Genomic DNA, 26,960 nt, shown 5'->3' with positions numbered 1-26,960 from the left:
TGGAATTTATTAATTGATAATACTGCATAGTCAGATAAAAATGCATACATTGCATAAAACGGAAATGTTCAAGTTCAGATAATACTTGGCTTTTCTTTTCGTGGCTAAAGTCTCACTATCTGCTACACAGGATACAGCAGATTATATTCGCCCGATCAGCTTCTCCCTGCAGTATAAGATCAATGACACAGAGGCAGGTCCGGTGTTGGATGAAGGCTGGCCATCAAAAGTCACAAAATACGTAAGTGGCACAAAATTATCTCCGCTAATTTTCCATTTTTATTTTCAAAAATAAACGTTTTCATCCTCTTAACTCCTATTCAGATCCCGTTTTTCAAAGACTGCGGCGAAGATGACGTCTGCACAGCAGACCTGGTCTTGAAGGCACACATGGACATCACCGGAACAAGGTACAGATCTGACAAATTCTTCCACTTTACTTTCTCCTCTCAAACCAAAACCAAGTGACCATCATCCGGTTTATTAGATCTGAGTGAGTCACCGTGTTTTCTCACACAGGCAGAAGCCTTATGTGATTCGCAGCCCTCGTAGGCGTCTGGCGGTGGAGGTGCAGCTCGAGAACAGGCTGGAAAATGCTTACAACACCAGCCTGAAGCTGCACTACTCACGCAACCTCCACTTCTCCAGCCTCATCATCAGAGTAAACCACCCTTTAATGCTCCTCACACGTGCCATTTTATTTCAATGCAACCCCTAAATGTAATTATTTCCCCTTCTAACAAACAAGAATACCAACTTCAAGATCGAGTGCACCAGTATCGGCTCAAACAGCCACTCGTGTAACGTCAGCTACCCGGTGTTTCGCTCTCATTCAAAGGTAGCCTCCTCCCGAGGAAACTGATCTTCTCACACTCCTCTGCCTTTACTGCGGGACGCATCACTTCAGCAGCCCGTTTTCTTCTGTGTTTCCAGGTGGATTTTATGCTGGAGTTTGAGTTCAGCTGCACCTCCTTACACAACTGGGTGCAAATGAAGCTCAACGCTACCAGGTCGACTTGCCCAAACATATCAAACACCAAATAACAAACATCAAATAGAGACATTTTGACTAACATCTATCTATTTTTGTCTCACAGTGACAGCAGCGAGAGAAAGGAAACTCTGGGGGACAACAGCATTCAGCTGCAGACTTTTGTGCAGTATGAGCCAGATCTGTTTATTAGCAGGTGTGTGCACAGAATAAAACATCATTTACAAGCTTTATTTACTTATTTACTGTTTTTTTTATATTATAATTCACTCTTTTTTCCCCACCATTGTTTGTGAAGTGACTCCAATCTGAACCGCTACGAGGTCCACCCCACACGGACGGCATCAGAAGCCATGGGCCCAGAGTTCTACACACACATCAGGGTAAATGTTTCGTTTTTGACTTAACAGTCTCTGTCAACCACCAGGTTAGCAAAGAAAACTACCAGTTTCAGCTGAGGAGCTGACCTCAAGCCTTCATCAATAAATATAGCAATAAATCTATTGTATTTAGATAGGAAATTTTTTTGACCAGTCTGTATAATGATTGAATTTGATTTGGAAAGTGCCTTGAGATGACATGTTACGTGAATAGGCGCTATATAAATAAAACTGTATTGAATTTAATTATTTACTAAGCATCAATAAAACATAAAAGACCTGAGTTGTGCATGTAAAGTATACGGACTGAGTACAGAAGGGCATTTAGTGTCGAAGGCAGCAATAGAAGTACTGTTTTACCTGTGAGTTTTATGGAAATGTGTTTGGAAGTAAAACACTGCGGTTCCTATGAACCATGCAGAGAACAAATGTGAACGTGAGCGCTCTGGTCTGAGAGCACAACTGAAAATGTTGGCTTACGTGTGAAGAATAACTCTGTATATCACCCTGAAAAAACAAAACATCCCCATGGTGAAAGAAGGTTGTGGCAGCATCATACTGTGAGGAAAAATGTCTTTAGTAACAACAGGGGAGTTCCTCATGGCTGATGGGAGGATGGATGACGCTAAATACAGGGCAATCATGGAAGAAAACCTGTGAGAGGGTAAAAAAGACTTGAACTTATGGGCGGATGTTTTCCTCGAAGCAGGACGATGATCCTGAACATCCAGTCAGAACCACATAGGAGTGGGTTAAATCAAAGCCTAGGAATCTTTAAGATTGACCCAGTCAAATTTCAGAACTAAATTCAATTGAGAATCTATTGGAAAATAAATTGTTGTGACTGCAACAAAAGGTAAAAACATGAAAACCCTCCAGTTTATTCATATTTTTTGCAAAACGTTTTCTAAAACTATGTCTTATTTCCCTTCTACTTCACAACTGTGCACAAATTTGTGTTAGTATATCAGCCAGTATATGTAGCCAGAAATTTTACTCAAGAGTAGCACTACTTCGACAAATTTTTAGTCAAGTCAAAGTAAAAAGTACCCAACCAGGAAATTACTCAAGTGAGAGTACAAAAGTGTTTGATAAGAAGGCTACGCAATTACTGAATACATATTTATAACAACAGTTTTAATATTTAAAAATATGAAATTGTACAAAAATGTACAAATTCTGGTATTTTAATGATTAACTTATATTATTTACAAACTAACAATTACAAAGTAACAAATTCAGGCAGAAAGAAACACTTTTCTAAACAATGTCAACATAAAACGTATTAAACCAAGCACTTACTGTATATACATTAATTTAGGACAGTGCAAAGTACTTCCAATAACAATATCTACTGTTACTTGATGTAATGTGGTTACTTGACCTGGAAAGGACTCAATGATGTCAGCAGATAGAAAATAACACTAAAAACAACAAAACTTGTGTAGAAACAACAAGTCTCACCTTAATATACATATAGATGTGTCTCTCTGGTGCTTTTTTGGTTGAAACAAGTTTGTTTTTTATTCAGTCAAATTACTCAAGAGTACCGATACTTCATGATATTTACTCAAGTAAAAATAAGAAGGACAGTGCAGTAAATCTACTCCTAGAAGTGCATTTTGTTCGAAAAGTTACTCAAGTAAATGTAACTGAGTTAAAGTAACTAGTTACTACCCACCTCTGTATAAATCCCAATAAAATACACAAAAGTTTTTTGTCGTAATTTGGCAAAATGTGAAAAGCAGTTTGGGCTTTGAATCCTGTTGCAAGCGCGGACCAATCTTTTCCAGCAACAGCACCCAAACTAACTAATTTTACTATCATTGTCATTTCGCTGCTTAGAGTCTTTCACATCTTTTAGAAACAGTAAATAATTTAATACGAGATAATAAACTGATAAGTCATTTGTCTGAAAATGGTACTGGACTCATAAGCCAAACACCGCCTTTGAGAGTCTGGAGATCCACTGATCTGGACCACTTTACAACATTAAAGGGTCGTCTGCCTTTGGAAGCAAACAACAAAAACTTTGCAGTGCTGTTCGGATGTCATTACTGAACAAACTGATCTAAAAAGTCACTTTTGTCTTTGTAGCTGCTAAATATTGGTTGTTACTCTGTGAGTAACCTGGAGCTGCGCGTTCTTTTGCCCGCCGTGGCTGCAGAGGACGCCATCTTCATGACCGTAACGGACGTCTTCACGTACAACGTGAGTGCCGCTGTGTGAGTTTGTCTGAATGTGTGCCGCTTTGGGACGATGTGACATTTCTGAGCTGCCCTTCAGGCCTCGGGAATAAAGTGCAGCGTGCTGAGCGATCCAGCCCAGCTGAAGTCCAGACAGAGAGACGTCCGTCCCCTTCACCCTGAGGACATGATGCACAATGAAATACTGGTGAGAACCCTCGTTTGAGAAACAGACGTCAAGGCGCGCCAATAAGACGCCAGCATGACTTGTGTTCATTTGTAGAACTGCAGCCGGTCGTGGTGCACAGAGGTCATCTGTGAGGTGAAACAGCTCGGTCACCAGGCTGTTCTACGGATCAGCCGGAGAGTTCACGACGACTTTTTCAGAAAAGTGAGTTAACGGAGCATCGCATAGAAGATGAAACTCTCCTCAAATGATGCAATGGTTGCTCATCCTGTGTGTGTGTTTCTGTAGGTCAAATATAAGTCAGTGAAGATAATTAGCGCCTACAGCCTCTCAGCTCAAGAGACTAACCTCATCACTCTGGGAACAGGAACAATCCGGGGGGAGGTAAGACTGCAGAACGCCTCTGAGCAGAACATGGAGGATATATTTGACTGCTTTAAAAAAAAAAACTAATTCAGCCCCGTTGAACCTTTCAGCATTTTTTCCATGTTCCAGCGTCAAGCTTCACAATATTTCACATTCATTTCTATGTAATAGACCATCACACGGCATTAGGTAATTGTGAAGTTGAAGGAAAATTATGGTTTTCAACGTTTTTTGTGGCATGTTCCCACCAGCTTTGCACATCCAGTGACTGGGATAATATATGGTTCTTTGCAAAATAGCTCAATCTCAATCTCAATCTTATCTTGGATGGACAGCATCTCTTAACAGACAGTCTTTCTACAGACAAACCATTATATTCAGGTCTGGGCTTTGACTGCATCCTTTTAACTTGAATATTATTTAATTTGAACTGTTCTGTTGTTGCTCTGGTTGAATGCTAAGACTCATTGTGCTGCTGTGAGGAGAACCTTCGCCCTAGTCGGACGTTTTTTGCAGGTCTTCTTCCAGCATTTATCTGTGCTCATCTTCCCATACACTACGTTACAAATGTGAGGCATTACACTTGAAATACAGTATACTACCAAATATTACACACAGGTAGTCCATTGTGGTTTCGATGTCGCACACGCTATTTAAATGAAGGTAGCAATTCAATTTATTTTGCAGCTCTAGACTGCAGCTTGTTTGCTTCTTCGGGACTTTGAGGACCTGCTGTAATTGATGGAACCACAAATCCACCCTCTGGCAGAAAAGACAACAAAGGACAATGTCCAGCCGTCAGTTTGTGATGTCAAGTACAAGGACACTTTAGTTAAGCACCACGACTACAACCCAAAGTATACCAGCAAATCCAACTCTGAATGGCACAAATAAAAATAAAATAAAGGGTTTGCAGTGGCCTAGTCAAAGTCTGGAATTATATCCAAGAGAGATGCGGAGACATTACATTAAACAGGCCGATTGCAAGGGTCCAAGGCTCCTTGCAATGTAATGGAAGAGTGGGCCAAACATTTCTCAAAAGATGATCGTGGAGACTTGATGGTAGTTTCTGCAGCCAAGGGGGGCACAAAAACTGCTATTTGTATTTACTCAGGTTATCGTTCGTTTGGTCTGAAACACATTAATGGGCCAGTAAAAGTAGTCACAGAAAGCTATAAGTGAGAAATGCTTTGTCACACTCAGGTTCAATCTTTTAGCTAGCTGATTTCTAAAGCAAACTTGTTGCACTAGTTTTTTTTTTACCTTTACTAAACCAGAAAAGTCCCATTGAGATCAAGAACCTTGTTTTCAAGAGAGTCCTGGCCAAGAGGCAGCAAAAGTTACACAACAATCACAGTTAAAATACCATACAATTTAAGAAAAACAGTCACAATTTAAAGAGGTCATCTCTAGTGCTCTTAGTCTGGACTTCAAAGTAGTCAAAGAAATGAGTTCAGGTCATTTCCAGTGTTTTGCAACATGTTGTGGGTAGACGGAGCAGACTAAACAAAAACCTTTTTTTCCCCCAGTCCTGTGCGGGGAAATGAGCAACAACTGATCATTTGAACACAGAGTAAGAATCCACGCTTCTCCGTGTGATTAAATCACAGATGTAGGATGGCAGTAACCCAGGCATGGCCCTAGAAATAAAAGTACATCACTGTCCCATCCTCCTGGTGGACAAAGAAGGCCATCCTACTCGAGAGTGCAGTTCACAATGATGGGTTACAGTTGATTTAGTATCAGGGGCTAAATATAAATGTGCATCAAAGCGTTCAGATTGGCACTTGTAAAAATTATTTTCAAATTGACAGTGCACCATTTCCTGCTTATTTTTTGCCGCAAAACACTCTTTGTGGTTGTAAGACATGTGAAAATGGTTATGAATACATTTTCAAGGCTTTGTTGTTTCCTCTCATCTTTTTCTGCACATTTTAATTTTTCCAGACTGTGTTGGAGGTGCTGAAGGGCCGAGCTATTCCCATCTCTCTCTGGATTTTGATTGGCAGCATCATAGGTGGTTTGCTGCTATTAGCGCTCATTATATTCATACTGTGGAAGGTAATTGCACAAATCTCCTGTTTGAAACTCTGCAAATATGACTTTGTCACAGACCAGACGTTAACATAAGCCGTCTTATTCTTCTTCTCAAAGCTGGGATTCTTCACACGTAAGCACAGAGAAGATGAAAACCAGGAGGACTGAGACAGAGTTTGCGAAGAAGACGACCAGATGAGCAGAATCTGCAGGCAACACGATGAGGTTGGAGTTGGAGAGCTTGAACAGGGATCTCCAGGACCAAAGACGGCATCCCCAGGGTCCAATAGAAATGCACTGCCCAAGATTTGCAGGATCATAAGGGCAATTTTGTAAATTATCTTTTTTTATTTTAAGCAAAAATGTATCAAACTACAGGTATTTTATTTAACTTGCAGACTTTTTCCATGATTTCATATTTTAAAACAGTCAGAACTGGTTTGTTTGTTCTTTTATGGAATAAAAACTGTCGAAAAGAGGCACTACTGATCTGTTTATTCAATCTTGATCCACGCAATAAAAACAAAACAAAAAAACAACCCGTTCACTCCAATTTAACAGAAAGATGAAAAGAATAAAGTCTAAAATGATCAAACTTTTGGCCAAATTGTAACACTTAAGTCTCAACTTGCAGATGTTGAGCTGATGTAGGATTCTAAGATAAAGATGGTTTCATCTACTTGGTTCTCAGCTGAATCTAACCTGCAAAAGAACAACAAAAAAAAAAAAAAACAGAAACGTCAAGAATATTGTTGGGAAAGTTGAAAGGAAGAAAATAAAAAGTTTCAGTTTTGTCTTACTTGTTGACGTGAAGCCTTAAAACATCCAGCTGTTGCTTCTCGGGAGCAGAGATCATCTCCTCCACTTCGCTCAGCTGTTCGGGCTCGGCTCCGCTGGCCTGCAGGGACGCCAGGATGGCTTCGATCCGCTGGGATTTCTCCAGGAGGCGCCTGCAAACCCGACGTGAAAGCGATCAGCCACAGAGAGACGAGGAGTTAAACTATAAAACAAAATCTTTAAACTATGACCTACTTGTTTTCTTTGGTCTCAAACAGGCGTCGCTCTATGAGGTTGGCCACGGTCTGCAGGAGAAACATTGGTCGCATATAAGAAGCTATTAAAGGTAGAAGGAGAGAAGAAGGAAAATCTGCACAGGGTTCCAACGCATTGTCCATGTAAACACTGCTAACTTTTCCGCACTCTCCGTCCTCGTGTTCATTTTAAATGGAAATTTTATGGCAGGTATTTCTCCAGCAGCTTTAAATAGGGACGAAGAAACCTTATAACCAGCTGATCAGAGTCCAATCAGATCTCAGAAGGTTAAGTCTCACCTTGTAGCAGTTCTGCAGCAGCATTCGGGCTGTTGGGAGCTGGTTGACGGTGTAAAGATAAAAGGTGCGAGATGGAGCGAAATCTGGGGTCTTGGGGATTTCCTATAACAGAAAACAGCCAGCAAAGATAAATGTGTGACCATTTGCTTCAATTTGGCAGATTTAAAAGTGATGAAACATGATTATGAAATCAGTTTGAAAAATTTGTACGAATGTGACACTAATGGTTCCTACAAGTTTGTTTTATGTCGAACTTAAAAGTTTCCAGGCTAAACTTTCTAGGTTTCTTGGCAAAACATTACATGTTTTGGATTTTAGTTACATTTAGTGCAATTTCACTGCACATAATAATTTTATTTTATCATTTTTTTAGACATTTTTATATTAAATGATTTGAAATGGGTTATCATCTAGTTTATTTCAGTAAAGATTATTTGACAATGGCCCTTCCCTACTGTATACTTAGCTCAGCATTTTTAGATGTTAAACTACAGTATGAACAGATTTTAATTTAAATTTTAACCAAACTGTGTTTATAAGTAGGGCTGGGAAATATATCGAGATTTTAAAAATATCAAGATTTAAAAAACAAACAAAAAAGAGAGCTATAAGAGGAGACTATATTGTTTATATCGAGATGGTTTCTGCTGTGTTATATTTATACTTTTATGTATTCCAGTAGGTTATTTTTCAGCTGGTTCTCATACCTATCTACAGCAGTATGTTCAAAAATCCTAACCCTACTATTCAAAACTTCCTGTCTGTGTTGGATCTCTGACTACGTTATCACTGTCTCTGTCCACACAACAAATACAAAATAAAACCGGCCATGAGGGACGTTTTAAAAGAGCTTTATCCATTTAGTTCAGCAAATTACGGGTCGGACAAATTCAAAAACATGAATAATGTTCTTTAAAGCAGCTGCTTGAGTTTTTAGTAGAACATAAAACTACTTTGGAGGGATGTGCTTAGCAGCTGTGTGTGTGCATATGGAGGTAGACGATAGGTGATGAATCTAAAGACATGAAAAGGTTGTAGGTCACCTGTAGCTGCACCAGGTTGTGGGACAGGAGGGTGTAGAGCATGTCCTTGGCCTCCTTTGCTGGAATCATGGCAAAGTCCTCCACCTGCTTCTGCTCCAGGTGTCTCTTCCGCAGCAACAGGCGGAAGATACGAGCCGACCGGGAGCCGAATCTAACCGCCAGATGAAAACATGAACTGATGGGCGATGGGATTCAACAAGAAAGCCATGTGTATTAAAGTAAAACTACAACCAACTCACCTCTCCTGCACGATGGACTCAAGTGTGGCTCGAGCCAGGTTCGCGAGTGCTTTGTGTAGATCTAGCAGATGTGTTCAGGAACACATTATAAACCAGACTGGGTAATCCAGCATTTTAGCTGCTGCTCTAAAAGCACAAAAGGATACTGACAACAAACATTCCTCCTCCACTTTCTCCAGCCTTCCCAACAAACTCCATCTAGAAGGTAAGATGTAGAGCATGATAAAGGAGCTTTGTGAGGACGAAAAGATGAAAAGTGCCCAGAGGAGGACGTACCGGGTCGTCCACCAGCAGAGTCAGATACTGGTCCAAGATGTGTCTGGGGATGTTGTAGCTGGCTGGGAGCGACCTGAAGATCTCATTGGTCGAGAGGGGCTTTGTGCAGGTGGCTGTGGGCGAGGTGGTCACCTCACTCATCCTCAGGATAGTCCTCACTATTTCACTGCTGGTCTGAAACGTGCGGATATTACAGTCATGATCTTGTTTTTGTCCCCTTAAATAACTTGATGACAGCTGCTTTTTTCCCCTTTTAAATTCATTATATAACGTATTAATATGAATTCTATATTAAAACCAATATTAAATCAGTATTTAATGTTAGTTTATTCATTGTAAAGAAAATGAAATGTTAACTTTAAGAGCAATGTGTGTTGGAAATCCTTTTCAAAATATTTTTAAAACAAAAACCCAAAGTAAAGAAGATTTATTCCCTGAATCCAACTTTACACTGTATTCCGTCATTTAACGTGTTTATTGAAGCATTTTTTTTTCCTGTGCTGAGTAAATTAATTTTATCTTATAAACACTGTACCATCCTGAACTCTTTTTGACATATTTATCAAGATATAAGCACAATCTTGGATCTATTTGTGTTCATTGGGATTTTTGCTGATAGACCAAAACAAAGTGGAGCATAATTAGAAAGTGGAATTAAAATTAAACCCTCCAGGCTGTGCACATCTACAGATTCACATTTTTGCCCATCCTTTAAAATCCACCCAGTGCAGCATGATTGCACGAAGAGCAACTTGTAAACATTAGTTTATCAAGTTTCATCACAGATTCTCAATAGAATTTAGGTCTGAACTTTGACTAGTCCGTTTAGCACATTAACATGCTTTGATCCAAACTAGGGCTGGACGACATAGAAAAAGCATATTGATAAAATAGAAATCATATTGATCGATATTAATAATTATGAACAACTTCAAAACATATATTTTAAGTGTCGCCCTGGCCATTTAATGCTGTTGCTTAATTACCTATTTTTAGATACAGAACACACAAACGCTGAATGGGGTACCGCGCGCGAGCTATTTTTAGAAACACAACGTCACGATGACGTCACATCACGTGGTACGCAGTGGGGCAAACTCCGGAAAGCCGCCGTTGTTTTGCTGTAACAGACGTGCGTTAGCCTAGGTTTTACTCGGTAAACGACTGCTTTTTCCAAATCTAAGACCATGGTTTTTAAACATTGTTGCTATGGAACGTGCAACAGCGACTCGAGGTACGCTGATCGGCCGCATATGAAGGATGTTTTCTTCAAGACTGCCAAGGAGAAACGTGTGCGCTTGGTACACCGGGGCGGTCGGCCTACACAACAGTTCAACCCGGAAAAAGTTACCAAATTCACGTACATATGTAGCAAGCATTTTGTCGGAGGAAAGGGCCCAACCAAAAAACACCCTGACCCAATTCCAGCGACATCAAGTCAAGGTAAGAGTATTTTGGTGGCCGACATGTTAATAAAGTAGCGCCTGCTACCATGACAGCATATAGGCTATCATGGTAGCAGGCGCTAACATGATAGCCTGCTACCAGGATAGCTTACTCAAAAACATTTCAAATGAGACAAACATTAAACATATACCCATTCCTGGACGGTGATTGCAAACAACAAAAAAAAAACGGCCGACGCTGCCATGATCGCCGCGCAGAAAAAAAAAACAAAGCTTACCGTTCATCAACTCGGCCAGTTTTCCAGTCTTTTTAAGCCCTCGAACCTCAAGCCATCGTTTGAGCTGAAGGTTGGTGTGTTCTTCGACAGTGCGACCAGTAAACCGTGTGCCTGGGACATCGTCTTGGGAAAGTTTAACGGCTGTAAAGTCGGTCATATCGCTGTTTCTGTTGCGCTTGTAATAGCTGAGTTATCCGTGCTTTCTCTCCTGTATGCCCTACCTAAGCGGCAAAAGGGGCGTTGCTCTTGAGACGGTGACGTCACGTGCGCGGTACCCCATTCAAACTCATCCCTTTATTCAACCAACTTTTTACCAAAACTACAAGTTTTTAAAAAAGAAAAAAAGTGTGCTCTCTAAACTCTCTGAAGGGGGCGGAGCTTGCTGACGGAGCATTACTGGGTCTGCGTTGTGATTGGTTGGGAGGATGTAATGACTGTAATATTAACCTACATGGCTAAAATGCAAAAGGAAGGAAAACTGTTATTCTATTAAAATTTTTATTGACCTTTTTTTTCCCCATCATCGACATACGTCTATCGAACAAAATATATTGTTATTCAATTATCGTTCAGCCCTAATCCAAACTTTTCCACTGAAGCTCTGGCTGTATGTTTAAAGATGACTCTCCACCCAGTCTGAAGTCTCCTGCAGCCTCTACACTGAAAAAAGTGAAGCACGGAGCTGTTCATTCAAGTTAATAACTACCATTGAATACATTGTAAAATTATTGACTTGGTTGTGAAACCCTATCTATTTGCATTCTTGTGTGTCAATTTTGATTCAGACTGAATTAATTACACTTCTGAAGGAAATAAAGCAAATATTTTGGTTCCTCTCAAAGCACACCAAAAGGAAAGAGATAAGAACGTAATATTTTCCATTTGAGTGAAACTTGAATTGCGCATGCGCACTGCACAGGAGCGCGCGCGACGGCGAGAAGTTGGGGAGAAGAGCTTGATATCAGAGCTTCGTCCGTTTCGGCAATTCTAACGTCCTACTTGCATTTCATCGAAGAATAAACCTGCGGTAAGTACTAACCTAAGTTGATGTAAACATGTCTTAAGAAGCCTACATGTTTAGTGGTGCAAAAGACTGGTCATGTCACCTGGTTAGCAAGCTGAAGGTCTCGGTTACATTTGGGTATCCCAGTAAACGCGTTCGTTTTTCTCCGTGTTAAATGTTGTGTAATATCTGAACTTTGGCTTATTTCGTGAGAAATATACCTATGTGTACATTTTTCGGGTGTATCGGGAATTAAACAAGGTAGGCGGCATATCATAATTCACAAGGCTACCAATCGCTTCCACCACGGTTAGCTCGGCTACACTATGTACTTGACTAGCTTAACACATGTTAAGCTATATTAGCAATTACTTCATCTTGTGTTAAAAGTGCATCCGTTTCTTTTATGGCAACGAGGCTGCTTAGTGCATGCATTTGAATGGTGGGCTACGTCGTATGGTGGTTTCCGAGCGGTCGTCGCCATGATGCTGGTTTGTAGTTGCAGTCACGTTTCTCCCTTGTTTAAACAGTTGCACGGGGCACTCGGTAATCTTCTTATTAAATTGCACGTTAGAACTAAACTTTTTGTTCGGGTCTTCGAGTGGTTTTCACGCATTTCGTTCACGACACTGCCCCATTTACTGTAGGTTAAGAATTACGTTTCCCGAATGCATTGTGTGTTTAGAAATATGTCGTGGCATGCTGGCTGGTTTATTTGACCACCACGCGCGCCCATTATAACGTTGAGCCAGTATAAATGTTGGGTTGCAATGTTCAGAAAAAATGAAATGAACCGTGGAGACGAGATAAAGTGGACCAAATGATACAGTTTTGCGGGGCGGTCAGAAGCAACAGGAAAAACGGGTTTCCATGTGTCTTTCTCTCAAGTCCAGTGAACTCGAGGGAACAGTTAATTTTCGCTCGAGCCCAGCGCCGCCCCACCCACGGCATATTAACCAGCCTACTTCGGATGTGTAGTAAGATCACACCTCATTTAGAATGCGCACAGATGATTGAGTGCTTCATAAGGGCATTTCCCTGCAGTCATTTTTACAATAGGGTGGCTTAAATGATTGTATTGTAGTTATAATAATAATAATGATGATGAATTCATTAATTTCTTTGTAAATCTTTAGAATACAAAACATGTAGCTCAATGTTCTTTACTACTGTTAGACTCAACATTGTTTTAGGTATATAGATTACAAGACTGTCATTAAAATTAAACAAAACTTATTTAAGATTTCTGCTCATTGCATTCTCTAAATATTTACTCGTTTGCTTTTCTTTTTTCAGGTTGGATGTGGAAATGCAAAGAATGCAGTAAGCATTTTTCAATAAGATCTGAGATACTGAAACACTTGAGACGTGACCATCGCTTTGACGGTAGGCGGCGTCTCTATCCATGCATCCACGCACAATGTCCCTGTTCGTCTAAGACATGGAACGGTCTTCAGAAACATCTCTCTAGAAATCATCCTTCTCTGGAGTCCCAACAAAGACACTCTTCTTTCAAGTGTTACATTTGTGGAAACGATCAGCTTTCTACTGAGCACGTTTTCATCCAACATATCTATGAACATCTGAGAAAATATGAAGTAGTCCCATGTATGTTTAATGGTTGCTCATACAAAACCAACATATACAGCAGTTTCCGGAGCCATAAATGGAGAAAACACCAGTCGTGCTCCATCAATGACTTTAAAAGTGGAATAGTTGTCACATCACTCATTTCCAATCCACCTGACTCTGACTCAGACTTGAATGAAGAAATAGAGCCAACCACTGAAGAGTCAAGAGATTTGGAAAAGGAAGTTGAACTGAGATTAGCTTCACTTTTACTTAAATTAGAGCATACATATTTAGTCTCAAGTGCGGCTGTAAATGAATTGCTTGAGGACCTAGAACATCTCATTGGAACTGTCTCTGTGCCGGGTAGTGTAGCAGCAATTAACCAACATTTAGAAGATAATAATTGTCATGTGGAAGCATCTGTTGTTCAACAATTGGCCACTGTTCTTTGTTCTTCACACCCAATTCATAAAGCAATAGGGAAACAAGGGCCATTGTCTACCAGTTGGAAGCGCAAGACATATTATAAAAGAGAATTCAGCGTAGTGTCTCCCTTGGAATACATTCTTGATAAAAGAAACAAAAAATCATTACAGTATGTATCTGTGCTGAAAACATTGCAGCAGGTTCTAAATTCAGATGCAATTTTGGCAAAAACTGTGCATTTGAGAGAGATATATCAGTCACCAGAGAGTGATAAAACGGTATATAGTTGTCCTTTTGATGGTGAATTTTTCAGAAAAAACACACTTCTGTCTGCAGACTGTGCTATTTCACTAAATCTTTATGGAGATGAGTATGAAATCTGCAACCCGATTGGGACATCACGAAGAAAACATAAAATCTGTGCCTTCTATTGGACTTTAGGCAATCTGATCCCTGGTTGTCAGTCTTCGCTGTCATCAATTTACTTGGCTCTTCTAGTCAAAAGTGATGATTTGAAAGTGTATGGCTATGAGACAGTACTCGAGCCACTCATACGTGATTTAATTTCATTAGAAGAGCATGGTGTGTTTTTGCAGAAGTTAGGGAAATGTGTTAGGGGAACGATCCAGTGTGTGATAGCTGATAACCTTGGAGCACATGGTATCGCAGGGTTTGTTGAGAGCTTTTCAAGTGGTCACATTTGTCGATTTTGTACAGCATCTAGGTCAGAAATTCAAACAAAAAGTGTAGATAGTGGAGCATTTACATTAAGAACAGAACAGATTCACTCAGAACACATCAAAATCCTTGAACAAGATTCTCTAAGTAACTTCTGTGGTGTCAAGAAGAGATGTGTCCTCTCTGAGAAACTTAGTCATTTCAAAGTTACCACAGGTTTCCCCCCAGATCTTGTCCATGATTTATTTGAAGGAATCGTACCTGCAGAGATTGCGCTTTGTCTCTCTGTTTTCACATCCAAGAAGTACTTTACGCTTGCATATTTAAACGAGTCTATACTAGCTTTCCCCTTTAAGTGGACAGACAAAGTTAATTGTCCGCATCCAGTGCCATTGAACTTTGCATCTCGAAAGACAATAGGAGGCAATTCTCACGAAAACTGGAGTCTCCTAAGGTTTTTTCCCTTCCTTGTCGGCCAAAAGGTACCTGTGGATGAACCAGCTTGGAAAATACTGACTGACTTAAAAGATCTAGTGGATCTTATTGTCTCACCTGTCCATACAGAGGAATCAATTGGGTATTTGAATTTCAAGATATCAGAGCACAGAGTGCGACTTAGAGAGGTTTTCCCAGACTATAATCTGCTGCCTAAGCATCACCTTTTGGAACATTATCCCCATCTTATTCGTAAGTTTGGACCACTAGTCTGTCTTTGGACTTTAAGATACGAAGCCAAGCACAGTTTTTTTAAAAGAGTTGTTCGTTATACAAGATGTTTCAAGAATGTTTTGCTGTCTTTGGCGGAGCGACACCAATTTCACATGGCACAGCAGATATTTATGTACACTCAAAAACCTCTTCTGGAAGTTTCAACTGTCTCAACTCTTTCTGTTGATGTGTTAAAAGAAGATATTGCACAAGCTATACGGCTCAAACACCCAACAATGGATTATGTGTGCCTGGCAAAAAATGTTACTTTCAATGGATTCAACTACAGAAATGGAATGATACTTGCACATGGGTCTTTGGAGGGGATTCCAGAATTCACTGAGATCATCCACATGTTTATTCTGAAGGAGAGACTTTTTTTCATTGTTAAGAAGCTGAGAGTGTGGCACTGGGAACACTTCAGGGCCTTCGAACTTGAAGTAAGCCATTCCAAAGACATAATACTTGTGGCATCAGATGAGCTGACTGATTCATATCCCCTGGTAGCTTACACTGTGGGAGGAGTCCGTTTCATCACCCTGAAGAGATATATTCAAGTTTAAGGTCTGAATTTTTTTCCCTTTTTTTTTAAAATTATTTAAGGTCTGCATATTCATCAAATCATTCTATTTGCATATAATTCATTCTACTAATCACGTTTTAAAATCTACACTAAACTGACACTGTACTAACTTAAAGGAAAGGTGATTCTACACAGGGCTACTTTTTGAGCAATGTGTCTGGGCAACAAAACTATAAAATGTTGTTTGGACAGTTTATCACTAAATCACTTAAATGAGTAGAACTTGGATCAGCAGCAGACAACTTATTTTTATCATTCCATCGAAAACTTTGGAGCTAACCATGTTGTTGCCAAGCAACATTGCTCAAAAAATTGCCCCGTGTATCAATGCCTGTAGGTTATACATGGTGGGCAGAGTAGGTATTGCAACTATACAGCCTGTTGCAACTGTGCTTAAATGGGATATTTTCCAGAATGTTTAATTTTTATTAACCTTGTATTTATTAGTTGACAAAAATGTCTACTGGAAATTCAAAATGAATACTTAATGTCATGGTGCTGGTAAAGATGTGTGAAAAAGGTAACATTTGTGAATGGGCAGCATACATTAAGGAAACTAACTTCTAAAAGAATAACATGATCTACCTCAAATGGGATAAACTGTGTGACTGGACTAACCTAGAGGGGTGACATGCTGTGACAATGGACTAACAGACGGGGACACTGATGGAATAAAAGGGGCACGGACACAATGTTAGACTGACTTAAAAGGGCACTGATAGACCTTATTACAACTCTAAGCTGTCATTTCATCAGTACACACGGTGGTTGTGAATGTGAATTAGTAATTTTTATCTTTCTCTGTCTCCTTTTATTCTCCTCCAACCCAGGTTTTGACTCCAGCTTCCTGAACTTCACTGACCATCAGGGCATCTACATAAACACATCTTGAGATCCAACTTAACAGTATGGCCACTCCCATCCGACTCCTCATCTTGTTGAGTGACGAAAGCGCAGAGAGGATGGAATTATCAAGGATGCCGGACACAGTTGAGGAGCTCATTGAACAGGTCAAAAACGAATGCAAACTTTGTGGAGACATCAGGCTGCAATACAAGGATGATGACTTTGGTGGAATCTTTGTTAACTTGAGCTCAACCTCTATGATCAAAGATCTTACTACAATCAAGATCATACAAGCTGCTCCTGATATTGTTCTGAGTTTCGTTGAAAGTGTCCCATCTGATTTGAGTGACTTAGACACAAGCCTTGTCTCACAAAACACTGATACAGATGACACAATCATACTCAGCCGCAGCTCCTCTGACAGTGAGGGACTAAGAAAAGAGCCATGGCCAAAGGAGTTCATTATCCCGCCCTTCTCCCTTGAAACAGAAGGTCAACTTCAGAGGGGGAATTCAGAATATGCACATAACCAAACCAGACTGACTCCTTCATCAAAAATGTTGTCCGACATACTGGAAAGATTGGCAGAGAAGATTTTTTCCTACAAGGCGTACCCCACTGATGCAGACCTGAGTGATGTTGCAGAGGCTCTGACGAGGAAACATCCCTGCCTGAGACAACCAGACTCCTTCAATGAGAGTTATGGATGGAAACTGAAGCTGAAGAGCAAGATGTGCAACTACCGCACTCAGCTGAGGTCACATGGACTTTCGTCTGAGCTGATGGTGAACACACTAAAATCCAAATCACGAGAAGATGCTGCTCCCTTTCCAGCAAAGAATGTGAAAAAGGCAAGAAGAGGTGAGACCAATTACTATCCTCAGCCCAGTGGAGACAGTCCAGAAAACCTTGAGCAAGAAAGAGTGTCTCTTCTGACCGAAATAAAGATAAGAAACAATGAGAGAACCGTACGGGAGAAGATGGCCAGGACTTTTCAGTTCAGGAGGCAAGAGATTGTGGATCAGAAGCCAACCATCGAGAACCTCATGGAAAGATGGCCAGCTTTATTTCAGATGGAAGAGGTACACTTTTTACAACCATTTGTATACTTAAGCCCATAGATGAGAAAATGTGTCTGTTTTTTTTATTTTAGTTCACATTATTCTTTAGTTTTAAGTGCACTGTTTTCTTGTGTACAGGTTGATGCAGAGTTTCTGCGGGTTACTGCAGTTCCCCTCCTGACCAGATTTATGGCGCACCTGGACAAGCACTCCCCACAGCTGCTGAAGATCTTCAGAAAGAAAGGAGGGACCACTAAAGCAAAGACTGCCACGATCCTGGAGTTTCTTGACCAGGTATGATATGTAGTATATAAATAACCATTAAGGGCAGCCTTCAATCCTTCGACATGAAGAGAATGTGCAATTGATGTACATGGCATTGTTATTGTGTGCCAAGTTGTTTTGCACCATATTCGCTATCAACCTTTAAAAAAAGAAAAATGTGCCCCTATGAGTACATTAATGTATAGTAACTCATAGAAAATATTTTGTGCACCTGCCACTTCACCAACGTTACTTTGAGACTATAGGAAGCCAAACAGGAGCCATCCAGTCTGGCCTCTGGCAGATGTACTAGAATGGCTTTACATTTTCACTGCTTTCAATTAGTCTGCCATGGATTCAATATTGACCAGGCACACAGTGTAAAAGCACTGTTTATGGTAGAGCTGGGAATTGAGTTGCTAGTGTAGTCTATACATCGCATAATAACCATTTTGTTTGTCCCTAAAGGGTGCTGATGCAGATATCAGAAGGGAGTGTATCCTCAAAGCCCTCATCATCTACCTGGGAGAACGTGTTGAGGACCTAATAAAGGAATACATGGTATGTCCAGATAAATTCTGTCACAAAGATAATTCAACTTTATTAATCGCGGGAGTCCACCTATGCCAGGGGTGGCGAACTCAAATTCACTCAAAATCTGGAACGAAGTCGCTGGCCAAACTTCACAATTAATTAGGAAAAATTGACTAAAATTGTGCATGCATGCACTTAATACTCAGTTAAATTTCATATACATTCACATACACATTCACATACCCACTTTCAAATGTGTCTACACATCCTGTGACACAGCAAATTTCATGTTCAATTCATATTACACTGCACATTAATGGTGTGTGTGGGCCAACTGTAATAGACATTTGAAATTATCTCGCGGCTGAATAAAATGGCTCCGTGGGCCAAATAGTGCCCCGGGGCCTGAGTTTGACATCCCTGACCTATGCCATTATACAGTATGTAGTGATTAATGAGGTGTACCAGACTGCAGTTGTTCAGTTGCATATTTTCCTTCAGGTCTCCCAGAAAGATCAAGCCGAGCAGGAGCTCGAGAGGACCACCATGGCAGTCTTCGTCTTCAGAGAGAATTCAAGCCTTCTACAGCAGCCCCAAGACGTTGGGATTGTCATTGATGGTGTGGAAGTCCTCAATGAGTTGCCTTCTATTGCAGCTGGGGTGGTAATGCTCTTTGGACTTTGCTATGCTCTTAACATGGAGTATCCACAGGGTTTCAGGTTCACTTTTGAGGCCCTTCAGAAGATCCTAATGGAGCTTGGTTCCAACAAGATGACTTCCAAGATTCGCAAACTCAGTAGTGAACTCAAAACTGCGCAGTAGTGCACATTTGTGTGTGCTTAGTGTGTGCATGTAGTTGCCACTGGCTTCTATTGCTGAGTTAGACCACCTCAGCAGGACTTTGATATACAGGCTCACAGGGGCACTTAAATTGAGTGCTTTAGTTGGAATTTTGGTTCTTTTCAATATGATGTTAAGTAAGATGACACTCCTTCCAAGAAATTAGCAAATATGTCATTCAAAGTTAAGCTGTGTATGTAAAGTACACAACAATGAGAACACTCCTTTTCAAAATCAACATTTTGAACAACATATCAATGAGCACACACGTTATTTCCAAAATGTGTAGAGGTAAAAAAAATTCTGAGCTTACAACAGAAAAGTAAGGTTAATACATCAACACAACTTAACAAGATGAGGAGTCAGATGGGAGCTCAACAGATGTTCCATAAAACTTACTCCATACACATTTTTGGAAATAACTTGTGCACTCACTTAAATATTGTCAATTTTACTATTCAACAGGTGTGTACATTATCGCTGTGCATGGTACATTGATATAGCCCGTAGTTTCCGCCGGCTTCTATTAAAGAGACCAATGTCCGTGCATAGTTGCATAGTGTTGGTTGCAAAGGGTTTTTGTTGTGGAGTGCTGTCGCCATTTAATGTTGTGCTCTGAGTTCAGAGTATTAAGTATTTTCTGATTGTTAGAGAGGCAACACTCCTTAAGCAATAAATACCTAATTTCATTAAAGTTCAGATCAGATAAGCTTGTGGCCCATTAATGTGCTTTCCATCTTTTTAATTGTGCTTGGTAAGCCATCTGTTGTCCTTTATGTCATTGCTCTGATGTGGAGCAACAATGACCTGTTTGTTTATCTAAACATGCTGCCACTTTTTTTTTCCTTCTCCTTTTTTACATGTGAGCAACAAATGACTTTGGAAAAAACTGTTGCTCGAGTGTGCTAGGTGTAATGTGAGTGATGCAAATTGTTTTTGATTCAAATTAAACGAAATATAAAAAATGACTTTCATGGTGCCAATTAATTAACTGGTGTTAATGCCTGAATATTAGTTTGGTGCAATGTAAATATATTAGATTGGTTCAATTTCAATATATTAGTTTGGTTCAATTTCAATATATTAGTTTGGTTAAAACTGAAATGTAAATAATTTAATTTGGATAAAGGTGAAGAATTAATATTGGGTCAAGTTAAGTAATATGGTTTGAGTCAAAATTAAATAATCATGTTGTACCAAACGACTTTATTTAGATTCTGTGAAGTCAAATATTTTAGATGCAACAGATGGACATCAATTTTTTTAATTTGAACAGGGTAATAATTTTTACAGTGTACCAGGTTCTTTTCCTGGGTTTTCCTACACGGACCTCCAACCATCTTTCCATCAAAACACTGTGTTTTCCTTGTGCAGTAGAATTAACCCTTCATCTGGTTCTCCATCAGCATGGTGGCATTATTGAGCCCTCACTCAGACAGCTGGCCCAGAAGTACGACTGTGACAAGATGATCTTTCACAAGTAAGTTCAGTTTTGCATTAGGACTGTACGATTTTGCCAAAAATCTAAATTGCGATATATTTCAACCATAATTCCTATTGCGATAAATAAGAAATGCTAACATATTCTTTTTTCCACTAAAAAATATATTTGCCGCTTCAGCCAGAAGGAGCTAACATTAGACTCTAAAGAAAACTCAAATGGCCCAGCTTTCCAACAGCCTTTAAACGCACCATGTACGCACAAATCTGAAGCATGAAATGAGTCTCAAAATCCTTCATGCTGTTGTAAAGTGATTTGTGCGCAGAGGTAGCTCTGTCCGTGTGTATCAGGAGATTTGTGCAAACATATACACACTCGTGTGTGGAATTACTGATTGTGTGTGTGTACATTTATTTTCTATTCATAATTGTTTTGTATTTGTGTGTGGATTTGACATATGATTGACATATGCAAGTACCCAAAGTTACACACAAAATGTGTTTTGTGGTTTACAAATCATGCTTTACACATACAAGTACCCATGACTACACACAAACAGTTTTACACAGGTTACAAATCCAGTATTACACACAAACAGCTATTTTGAGTCCATTTTCTCCCCGTACTGTGTCACAGTGGGAATAGTGTGACCACTGCACAGGGTGATGTGACATTTCAGTTTTCTGCCACACGGTTTTTTGAATTAAGGCCAAAAACTTTTAATTTGGTTTCATCTGGCAGGAGCTCTTTCTTCCATTTGCATTTTTGGTTTCCTTACTTGAAACTGCAAACAGGACATCTTCTGACTTTCTTCCTGCCCCTTATCCATAAAGACCAGATTTGTGGAATATAAAACTCAGCTAAGCTGCAGATCTCTGCAGCTCCTCCAGTTACAATGGGCTTCTAGGCTGCTTCTCTGATACATGGTCTCCTTTTGTAAACACAGATGGACAACAGTTTATAACTAGGTGACTTCTGAAGGCAACTGGGTGTACTAATTTGAGGTATTAGATTAAAAGATGGGAAATACAAATAGACTTTGGAAAAAAGAGTCATTTAAAACTATTTATAATTTTCCTTCCACTTCACATATGCACAATGTTTTGTTGGTCCATCACATAAAATCCTAAAGAAATCCATTAAAGTTTGAGTTTGTAATATGGCTAAGTGTGAAAAAGCTCAGGACTTTTAATAGTGAATTAAAAGTGTGATATGGAAAGGCAAAACTCATCCTTTCATAATTTGGCTGTATTTTTGAACAATTATGTGGAAACCTGACCTGATCCAGCTTATTGGCCACAGCACTGATGATCGCCTGGTCTCTGAAGTATTGATGGAACCGCTCAAAGTTCACTTGCCAGTAAATTCCCTCATCACCATGTGACTGAGCAAAGAAAAGAAAACAAATTTTAATGGCATTACAAAAGACAGGTATATAAATTAAATTAGAGGTTATGAATAGACCAAATATTCACTCACCTCTGAGGTCATCTTAGCCCTTTTTGCGTTCCTTTGGTCTTCTCCGTCCTCAGGGACCAGCTGCCGTTTGCCTCGTCCAGTGAGCGTGACTTGCGGTAAGGTGTAGCACTCAGGGAAGCTCTCTGCAGTCAGCGGGGCGGTGCTGGCAGCAGCTGCAGGAGCTGCAGGGGTGGCAGGAGCCTCGGCTGGAGCAGCGCCGCCTGAAGTTCCAGCTGCCCCCACCGGAGGGCAACGCTGGAGAAAATGTGTCTCCACCAGTTTGGAGAAGGTGGAGGAAACTTCGCTATAATCCAAGCTCTGGCCTTCTATAACAGCAAAGTAGAGGCTTTAAACGACTTTGCTTTAATGCACTGGATTCAAAAAGACTAAAAGCCTTTAAAACAGGGGTGTCAAACATACGGCCCGCGGGCCGGATCCGACCCGCCGAACAATTTAGTCCGGCCCTGTGGCTAAATGCATTATCATTATAAAAAAAAAGAATTAAAAAAAAATAAAAAAATAAATACATTTTTTTTTTTTTTCAATGTCCTGTCTGGCAATGTGGCAATAAGATGCCACAAACAGCTCATCAGATTTGACTTTCACAAGTGGACAAGATAAAAGGAAGAGAATGATAAAACAATTATTGAAAAAAACATGTACTTTGTTTAATTGAAAATAATGCAGTTCCTATATTATCCACGAGGGGCGCTGTGTTTTAATTAGCAGATTAAGCTTCAGGTGTGGAAAAATTCAAATCATTTCTTAATTTTTATCTGTTTGATGTATTTTGTCATGCAGGACAGTGTTTTTAAGTTAAAAAAATGTGAATAAATGTTTTTCAACATTGTATAATCACTGTGATCAGTTCTTATGCATAATGCACAAGTAAATGTTTAACTGAGTAAAAGTATTGTTGAAATTGCACATACTTTTCTTAAAAACGCTGAGGTTATTCATAATATATTGTGTAAAAGTGAAATTAACTTAATATAAAAATCAACAACAAGTCCACATTTATTAGTTCTATTTAATCTTGCAATGAGTTTACTCGTGTGGCCCTCTTGAGATCAGATTAAGCTGTATGCGGCCCCTCAACCAAAATGAGTTTGACACCCTGCTTTAAAACATCGGAAACATCAACAATTTTTTTTAGAAAACTGCAGCTAAACCAAAAACTGACCCTCCATGTTCTGCGTGAGTCGGTCTGCGACCGTCTTGACTGTGCTGCTCATGGTCACGTGGCCTCGCTGCAGCAGCTCCTCGATGATCAGCTCGCCCGTGTCGCCGTACAGCGTTTTGGCCGTGTAGATGTAACGCGGGTAGCGCAGAACTCTCAGGATCCGTTCACCGCAGGCGTGATACTCTGTGGGGCTGCCGGGTCCTTTACGGCCAACGGTGAACGAACAAGCCCCATGCTGCACAAGCACGCAGAGACACTTCTTTACCTTCAAGAAAGACAAAAAGAAACGTTAAAATACACCCAACATCCTTTGATTTGTTTTACAATTTGATAATTTAAATCAACATGAATGATGCAAAAAAAATCCCAACAATGCAATAATGTTTTTTTTGTTTCTCCTTTTATCTATATTAAAATGAAATCTAATCTTTAATGATTTACAAACTAAAACCAATAATAATGGTAACTAACAATAATTTAGTCAAGAAACAAACAAAAAAAAACAGCTCCATTACATCACTACAAATCATTAGCCACAAAAGCTGAACACTGTTAACTAGGGCTGAACAATTAATCGTATTTGCAATATAATTGCAATTTTAAAAAATGCAATTTCCAAATCGCAGAGGTCTGCAATTTTTTGCTACGTAACAATTAGTGAATCAGACGCGTCCTTTAGGTGTGGGTAACATGTTTAAAGTGGGTTTGCTCCACATGGAAGGAAGAGAGTTGCAGCAGTGAGATAATCTAATTTTATCATTTGTTTTAGTTTATGTAATTATATTGTTTTTAACAGAAACTTTCAGGAATCTCACCATAGCATTAAGTACGATCAAACCGATTGATACATAGACTTGTTTGTTGGTTGCACAAGGGTTGATGTCCAACTCAACAAGCTGTTCTCTTGACTAATAATATTTAGATTAATAAAAACTGTGAAATTTCTTGTTTTAAATAGTCCTTGTTTACAAACATCTTTGTCTACAGGCCATTATTGTTGCTTGTGGTTAATGCAGAGAAAAGTCACAATTAAATCGCAATTATGGTTGAAATATATCACAATTAGATTTTTGGCAAAATCGTAGAGCCCTTATATGTTTAAAAAGACATGATAAATTACACTGAAAAAAAAAATTTGCATTAAATTGCAATATTGAGACAAAAAATTGCAATTAGATTATTTTCCAAAATCGTTCAGCCCTACTGTTAACAATAAGCAGAAAATGTTGGGTAGCTGTACCAGATCCACAGAGAGGTTGGTTTCGTGAACGATGGTCCTCAAGTTTTGTGCTCCACTTCGGAGCAGGTGAGTTCCCACTTTCTCCACCACCTCTCCAAAATGCTCCCGCAGAAGGAGGCCACACAGACAGATCTCCTGGGCCGTCATCTGCATAAAAGGTAAGATTGAATAAAAAGACAACCATGGAAAGCAAAGAATTGCTTGGACACTACATACCGTAGGACATTATATTTTTGTTGCCTTGCACGTTAATTCTGTAGGAATTTGGAATATGGATGATGGGAGGAAAGGAAAAAAAAACATTTAAAAAAACACAAGTCTTATTTGCTATTTGACTTAAGCTATGTAGAGGAAACAACAAAGACGTAGAAGAAGGGGTTCTAGTCAGATGAGCCCAAAATTGAACTTTTGCGCTATATTTGCTGTAAAAACACCACCATTACACATGGTGGTGGCAGCATCAAGCTGGGGGAGGATTTTCTTTAGCAGGGACACAGAATCAGGTCAGAGTTGATTTATTTACAGGAAACACAACCGCCAACAGGGAAATAAACCCAAAGAAAGCAAGTTAAAGATTGGGGAGGAGGGTCACCTTTCTGGAGGAAAACAGAGTCAGCGCTAAAAGGGCTATGATCAAAGCCTATACATGACACAGTCAAGTCCAGATAGAAATTCAATAACACTGCATGCCTGGCTGTCCAGTAATCTGCAAATGTATCTTGTATCTAGGGCTGAAACAATTAATCGGATTAATCATGAATAACCGCTGACTGAAATAATCATCAACTAATTTAATAATTGAATCAAATCATTAACTGGAGCCTACAGACTCTAAAATATGCCCACAAGGTAATGGCAGCATTAAATATATATATATATATTTTTTTATACATGTCTCAGCCATTTACAAAGCATTTAAAATGTACAATGGTTGTATTTTAGTTCAAGATACTTGTTTATTGAGGTATGTTATTTATGAAGATACTCTTTTTTTTTCTTTTTTAAAATCAAAAAAATAATCGATTACTCAAATATTTGATAGCTGCAGCCCTACTTGTATCTTAATATCATCTGCAAATTGCATTTAGAATTATTAAAATACAAGTAGATCCACAATTTGTGAGCTCATTATTTGAGTGTTGTGCATTCATGCCTTTGATGCCTGACACAATTGGGGAACACTGTTTATTTAAAGCAACATAAAACTGTTTTAGGAGGTAAAGAGGTGGTAGATCGGTCAAGTCATCAAGAAAATACCATCAAGTTGTTCCATAGTTAAAACAGCAGAGACTTAGACTTAGACAACTTTATAATAAAGTTGTCTAAGTCTTTATTATAAAGACAAAATGACAAATAAATTATTTGTCATTGTATGCACAGAGTGCGTACAGAACGAAATTTCGTTTGCAAACAGCTTGAAAATTTCAGTGAATTTCAGTAGATGTTAGAATAAAGTAAATGACAGGATAAAAAAAACGGGCCAGAAGCAGATTTTTCGATTAACCCTTGCTATGGAGATGGGAATAAGACATTTTATTGATTCTCCCAATGGCTAAACTACGTATTAGCGGTCTATATTTCATTTGAGCAAAAATAGCCTTCACATCTATCCAACGAAGGTCTTATCATCACAACTTCACCAAAATAAACGCACATTGCATTTATTTCTCAAAATACTTGCAAACTGTGACAAAAGAAGGTTCTGGACAATGCATTTTTATTTTTATTTTTTTTTCCAGTTATGCTAGTAGAAATAGAAAAAAGAAATTGAAAAAAAATGCTTTTGCAGGGCGCTGCACAGTAAATAGTTTGTGTTAATGCATTGGGTGTGTGCAGTAAAACGTGGTGGGGTATAAGAATACAACTGCCATCGGCATTACTAGAAAGATTATGGAAGAGATGTATGTGTGGAGACTATATTTCTTCTCCATATGAAAGTCAGACTGCAACCCATAGTAATTTAAGTCTGCTTGGGGACTAGACTAAACCCTAAACCTTGCTCTTTATTATGCACGGACGGTCAGTGACGGTATAAACGTGTGACACGTGAATAAACCTGGTCTGAAAGGCTAAAAGCTAACTTTAACTTTAACAACTTTAAAATGTTATCAGCACTAACCCACCTTGCACACAGGTGTCCGTCAGGAGAGGAGGAACGTTCGCCTCTATGCATCCCACAGACCGTAGACTTCGCACACATGCGACTCCTGAACGACAACAGAGGAGCACTTCCGCTCTCCAGGTTCCTCATTGGTGTCTCCCTCTGGCGCCGCACGTTGGGCTGGAGGAATATGGCATGTTATTTTATCACATAATACAGAGGACGACCCTGTTTATATCATTCGGATTAAAAATTGATTGCGTGTTTCAGATTACATCAGTGGTTCTCAGACGGTCGTATAA

General features: G+C 39.5%; 3 protein-coding genes and 1 long non-coding RNA gene across 5 annotated transcripts in view; 3 read left to right on the top strand and 1 right to left on the bottom strand.

Annotated features, from left to right (window-relative positions):
* itga10 (integrin, alpha 10) overlaps positions 1–6,626 on the top strand; it is a gene marked incomplete in the record, with an annotated part of 43,247 nt that extends 36,621 nt beyond the window's left edge. Inside the window, 13 exon segments of the mRNA XM_036134391.1 lie at positions 131–241; positions 325–410; positions 520–661; positions 749–838; positions 934–1,010; positions 1,098–1,187; positions 1,290–1,374; positions 3,469–3,582; positions 3,658–3,765; positions 3,841–3,948; positions 4,033–4,128; positions 6,058–6,171; positions 6,265–6,626. Of these exon segments, the coding sequence (XP_035990284.1) occupies positions 131–241; positions 325–410; positions 520–661; positions 749–838; positions 934–1,010; positions 1,098–1,187; positions 1,290–1,374; positions 3,469–3,582; positions 3,658–3,765; positions 3,841–3,948; positions 4,033–4,128; positions 6,058–6,171; positions 6,265–6,315 (1,272 nt within the window).
* A 1-nt stretch (position 6,627) lies between these two features.
* On the bottom strand, positions 6,628–26,817 carry polr3c (polymerase (RNA) III (DNA directed) polypeptide C). 2 transcript variants are annotated; one of them, XM_012865736.3, is made up of 13 exons: positions 26,681–26,817; positions 24,558–24,704; positions 23,318–23,582; positions 22,156–22,460; positions 21,956–22,060; positions 9,037–9,210; positions 8,907–8,958; positions 8,761–8,821; positions 8,522–8,672; positions 7,479–7,580; positions 7,180–7,229; positions 6,948–7,097; positions 6,628–6,849 (listed from the first exon to the last, which is right to left on the bottom strand). In XM_012865736.3, the coding sequence occupies exons 2-13, from the start codon at positions 24,702–24,704 to the stop codon at positions 6,771–6,773; spliced, it is 1,641 nt and encodes a 546-aa protein (XP_012721190.2). In that variant the 5' UTR covers positions 26,681–26,817; the 3' UTR covers positions 6,628–6,770. The 2 variants fall into 2 exon arrangements, with proteins under 2 accessions (XP_012721190.2, XP_021173794.2); XM_021318119.2 differs by lacking the exon at positions 6,628–6,849 and having other exon boundaries at positions 6,975–7,097; positions 7,180–7,261.
* On the top strand, positions 11,384–16,797 carry LOC118562136. Its single transcript, XR_004930461.1, has 3 exons — positions 11,384–11,747; positions 13,020–13,109; positions 16,521–16,797. It is a non-coding gene; the product is annotated as an uncharacterized LOC118562136 (long non-coding RNA).
* Positions 16,816–20,200, top strand: LOC118562120. The gene is made up of 4 exons (XM_036134394.1): positions 16,816–17,618; positions 17,736–17,891; positions 18,330–18,422; positions 18,897–20,200. Exons 1-4 carry the CDS (start codon positions 17,094–17,096, stop codon positions 19,215–19,217), a joined length of 1,095 nt encoding a protein of 364 aa, XP_035990287.1. The 5' UTR covers positions 16,816–17,093; the 3' UTR covers positions 19,218–20,200.
* Positions 26,818–26,960: the final 143 nt, after the last annotated feature.

Source organism: Fundulus heteroclitus, chromosome 3 (assembly GCF_011125445.2).
Source record: "Fundulus heteroclitus isolate FHET01 chromosome 3, MU-UCD_Fhet_4.1, whole genome shotgun sequence".
Lineage (NCBI taxonomy): Eukaryota > Metazoa > Chordata > Actinopteri > Cyprinodontiformes > Fundulidae > Fundulus > Fundulus heteroclitus.
The sequence above is the reverse complement of the archived record's forward strand: the minus strand, read 5'-3'. Positions and strand labels throughout refer to the sequence as shown.

Coding starts and splice junctions, on each gene's coding strand:
- LOC118562120 (XM_036134394.1), top strand. CDS start 17,094: ATGTTGTCCGACATACTGGAAAGATTGGCAGAGAAGATTTTTTCCTAC. Junction 17,892..18,329: donor TCCTGGAGTTTCTTGACCAG/GTATGATATGTA, acceptor TTGTCCCTAAAG/GGTGCTGATGCAGATATCAG. Junction 18,423..18,896: donor ACCTAATAAAGGAATACATG/GTATGTCCAGAT, acceptor ATTTTCCTTCAG/GTCTCCCAGAAAGATCAAGC.
- polr3c (XM_012865736.3), bottom strand. CDS start 24,704: ATGACGGCCCAGGAGATCTGTCTGTGTGGCCTCCTTCTGCGGGAGCAT. Junction 7,581..8,521: donor ACAACCTGGTGCAGCTACAG/GTGACCTACAAC, acceptor TTTCTGTTATAG/GAAATCCCCAAGACCCCAGA. Junction 7,230..7,478: donor TGCTGCAGAACTGCTACAAG/GTGAGACTTAAC, acceptor TTTCTCCTGCAG/ACCGTGGCCAACCTCATAGA.